A 4,450-nucleotide genomic window follows, 5' to 3' on the forward strand; every position below is an offset into this window, starting at 1 on the left:
TATATATATATATAAATAAATAAATAAATGGCCAACCAACAATATGAACTGTACTGCTAACCTGCTAAGTCGAGTTTTTTTTTAAAGATGTGCTTTACTAATCAACTATTTTGTTTTTTACTCAAAAGTGGGAAAAGACAAATTGCACCAGCTGAGCTCAGGCATGAGGCGGACCATGTCACTGGACGCCATCATCGGACCGTACCTGCAGGGCCACTGGCCGAAGGAACCGGATGCCCAGTGCAGTCCGCCTCGTAAAGACAAATCAACACAGGTCAGCTCCAAAAGTGGAAGTAAACATTTGCATTTCTTTCAGAAGAATGAGTGGAAGGCAGTCATAGTTTTTTCAAACCACTGAAACTTTAAAGTGGACGATAATGATTTTGCCTGTTTGTTACTAATATACCAGTGGACAAGTTTTAACAAAACTTGCAAAAAGTATTTGTAAACGCATTCAGTTCATCATGTGACAGGTGGGTTTGTGTCATGTAATATTACTTTGCAGTTTTTTTTAATGCAATGAAAGAAGTTGCTCAAAGTCTGAGGGTAGAGGGGAGGGCGTGTCCGGTGCTTGCACAGCTTTTACATAGTGTGAACTGCAGCCATGAGAACAGTCCCTGAAGTCAGCTGACGAGGTCGTTTTGGCTGCACTCATCCTCTCTGCTGCGTCTGCAGGCACTCGCCGCTGCTCTCTGGTTGCCCACATCCTCCACCTTCTCGCTGTTTTTCAGTTTCTCCAACTCATTCGCTCTTCTGTAAGCGTGAAGAGATGGTCTGTGGGTGTTAATGGTGCGATGCACGCCAGGCTTTAAGTAATAAAGCTGTTCTAAGTGTGAAACTACTGGTAATGTGAGGTCTTCGTGTGTGATTTTTAACAGTCTTGGATTTCACAGTAGTCACCTGAAAACTTTGAGGCCGAGGCTTTAATGTACGTTTGTCAAGTACCATGAAAATTATATTCCTTCTTCTGCAGACCCCAGACTCATGGGTGGATAAATCCCACATCAGGAAAGGAAGCGGCAGCCACAAGCGCTCAGCGTCATGGGGCAGTGCTGAGCATCTGCGAGAGGTCAGCGCTTGCTTTTGTTGCTCAACACATTTGTAGCTGTCAGATGTGTCAAACTTGGGAGTTTTAGCAATTGTGCAAGCTCATACAGATAGGCAAAAAAACAACAACTTGGATTATGTTTTTATTAACTGAGCAATGATCTCATCTACAAGGGAGTTTCACTTTTTCCGATGTTTATTTACGCCTCTCACCTTTCACAATATCTAAATCATCACCTGAACACAGCTGAGGTGGTTAAAGCATGCTCTATTTATATGTCTAACTTATCGAAAGTGCGTGTTTAAAAGAAAACTTGTGGGTTTTGCAGAAAGTTATTGACAGTAACTTGTTTTCACTGCAGATCGCAAAACTCAAACAACAACTGCAGCAGTGCAGCAAACCCGCTGTCTCTGGAGGTGACGATAAAGACCGTCAGTGTTTTTATCCTCATGGGAGCTGTAGCCTTGGAGCAACTCAGGTACCTTTACATCATCATCATCATCCAAACACTCTGCTCTTTGTACTTCTTGCTGCCAAATGTGTTTTTGTTTTAAGACTACAGCCGGTCTGTTTCCAGACGAGCATCACTGATGATAAGTAAATACTAAAGCTGTGCAGCTCTTTGCAGGAAGTGAATGAAATGAAACACTAAGGCAACAGGAAGATCACTACATTACATGCGCTTCTGTTTCTCAGGAAGAAATGTGTAGTTCTGCTTTTCTGCACAGCTGTTCTTTGTGATCACGATGSGTGCTGCCATGCTTCACTGGGTTGTTGAGGTTTTTGGCCAAAGTGGCCCAAAACTAGGAAATGTCTTGATGTGTGTGAAACTTTAAGAGTAACTTGTAAAAGTTTTTAGGATTTATTTTAACAACAGCAAGTTGTTTAACACTCCTTATACCAAGGGTGTAGCTTTGAACACTTTACAGAAAGCTGAACGGACTTCTGAAGAGCCTCTTCTGTCTGAATCTCCAAAGAAACCGAGCCTAAATTCACTTTAACTTGTTTGTGTTCTCAGACTCAGCCAATTCCCATCCCCCTCTCTCCCCTGTCTACACTGGTCCCTCGACTGCGCTGCAGCGTGGAGGGCCTCAACCAGGAGCTGGAAGGCATGTTCATTAGCCAGTCCCCACCTCCACAGCACAGGGTAGGTGTTACCAACACACCACGCCACATGCACAYGCAAAGAAGCTCGGGTACGACTTTACAGGCTCCCGGAAAAAGCAAATGGTGGCTGATTTTACATTTTAAAAAGTTTCCATTCTCCTCCCGACAGCTCCTTGAGGTCCCAGACGGTCACCGTGCTCCAGTCCCTCTGCACAGCTGTAGCAGAGGTTCACAGAAYGAACGCGCCATCACACCCCTATCGTCATCCTCYACCTCCTCCTCGCCCTGCTCTTCCCCCCAGCTTCAAGACCCCCACTCATCATATACTCCTCTGGTCTCTCACCAAGGTTAGTTTGCAGGATTTTATGTCCGTGTTTTAATTTGTTGGGTCAGTCTTTGTGTGTATATAAACAAGRCATGTAGCTGTACTGAAAATAAAAGAATAAATGATCTTTCACATGTAGGCCTGTCACGATAACAAATTTTGCTGGAGAGTTATCTCAGATATTATTGCGATAAACGATAATTTTGTCTGGTTACCATTTTAAAACTAATTTAATGATAATAGCGTAACAATGTAAATACATCCTCTCAAAGATCAATAAACTTACAATTTTTTAAGAATGTTTAGCAAAATGGACTCTCAGTCTCTAACAAAAAATGCACTTGAATAAAAAAAAAGAACAAAGAACAACAAAATGGAAATTAAACACCACAAACAACTGAGACAGTAAATAAACAATAGCCGTGTTTCCTTCAATGTTATTTTAATGCAGATTTTGAAGTATCGCATCAGAAATGGTGAATGGAAACAGCATGATTCGTAAAAACTTCCTCTAATTCGCTTAAAAGTTGATACGCTCGCTTGAGGTGGGTTTTTTTCCCGAAAGAGTTAATGCGCAAAAGGAGAGATGGAAAAACATTTATCGAATAATTTCTGACGTAGCTAACATTTACCTCATGTTGATCAGCTGTTCCCGCTGTCTGTCCGAAACCAGTCCCGGTACCAGAGTGACTGCACCCGCGACTGCAGCTGGACCCTCCTCCCGCTGTCGGCGTATTCTCAGTTATTCCCGTAACGTGAAGAGAATTGCATTTCTTTTTCTACGTCTCCAGACAGCATGTACGTAACATCACCAGAACTAGTTGATGACAGAATAAACACAACTTTCCTGAAAGTAGCAACACGTTCCTGATAACTTCTTTCCATTGTCCTGAGATGTGACTGTTACTTCCTGTTTACTACACGCACGCGTCTGACGTAACTGATTTGCTTTAAGCCAGTTGATGGAAACACGTCTGATTCGCATTTATGCGTTCTTTCCTTTTTTGCGAAATTTAAAAAATTCGCTCAAAATTCGAATTCGAATTGAATGGAAACACACCTAGAATTAAAGAGCAGCATGTCTTTAGAGATGAAACGAACTACGCTGCCTGAGTGCGCACCACTTTTTGTATGTCGCTCATTGGTTGCTCCGGTCATTGTGGACTGTGGGGAAGACTGAGACAGTTTTAGTTTTTTTTCCCCAGCTGGGAAAACTGCATCAGATGATTATGTTATAGGTGCAGATGCAAGTTTGTGGTATTGCTACTTTTAGTTTCTATATTTTATTATTATTTTTTTACAACAATTTCGACATACCGGCTCCCCTTAAATCCAAGTGCTCTCACACTGCAGCGGTCGCATTCAGCTTTGAAACCAATTCCATCTCCATTTTTCAGAATCCCAACAACGTTTCTTTAGTTTGTTGTTGCTACGAGTTCTCGTGCTAAAGGGGTTTGAGACCACGGGCCTGGAAATACCTAACGCGAGAGTTCACTTCTTCCGACGCTAAGAAAACAGGAGGGGAGGAGTCAGTCGAGCACCCTGTGCACCGGAGCACAGAGTGGGAGAGAGATGAAAGTAAACAAGCAAGCAGGAAAATCAAACTTATCGTCCTCATTTTTTTATCGCTCATGTGACATGATGCAGTTTACTTGGCATCTGAAAATACATTTCCTTAAAGGTATTTTGAATCATAAAAAGAGCTTCACTGAGTGAGAAGTAGTGTTAAAAGCAGCAGACAGTAAGTTTCACTTTGCTCTGTTACTGCCGAGAGCCTGCAGGAGTCATGGGCCGGGGGTGGGGAGGTGTGCTCCGTGATGAGGAAGTTCGGCTTAAAGACACGTCCCAGGGGCGTTTCTGGTCCCAAAAAGGCATTTCTGGTCCTCACCTGTCGTTTTGCTCCTCAGCATGGCTGCCTAAAAACGCTGCAGGATTTCTCAAACATGCATGAATGAGTCAAAGCAAGGCTT

The 4,450-nt window shown here is 42.8% G+C and overlaps 1 protein-coding gene across 1 annotated transcript in view; it reads left to right on the plus strand.

Annotated features, from left to right (window-relative positions):
* The window catches only part of LOC106521397 (glucocorticoid-induced transcript 1 protein), an 18,763-nt gene that overhangs the window by 3,612 nt on the left and 10,701 nt on the right, over positions 1–4,450 (plus strand). Inside the window, exons 2-6 of the mRNA XM_014013946.1 lie at positions 129–274; positions 974–1,069; positions 1,410–1,526; positions 2,067–2,195; positions 2,325–2,502. Of these exons, the coding sequence (XP_013869400.1) occupies positions 129–274; positions 974–1,069; positions 1,410–1,526; positions 2,067–2,195; positions 2,325–2,502 (666 nt within the window). The remainder of the gene's footprint in view (positions 1–128; positions 275–973; positions 1,070–1,409; positions 1,527–2,066; positions 2,196–2,324; positions 2,503–4,450) is intronic.

The sequence above is a fragment of the Austrofundulus limnaeus genome, unplaced genomic scaffold (assembly GCF_001266775.1).
Source record: "Austrofundulus limnaeus strain Quisiro unplaced genomic scaffold, Austrofundulus_limnaeus-1.0 Scaffold108, whole genome shotgun sequence".
In the NCBI taxonomy this organism is placed as follows: Eukaryota; Metazoa; Chordata; class Actinopteri; order Cyprinodontiformes; family Rivulidae; genus Austrofundulus; species Austrofundulus limnaeus.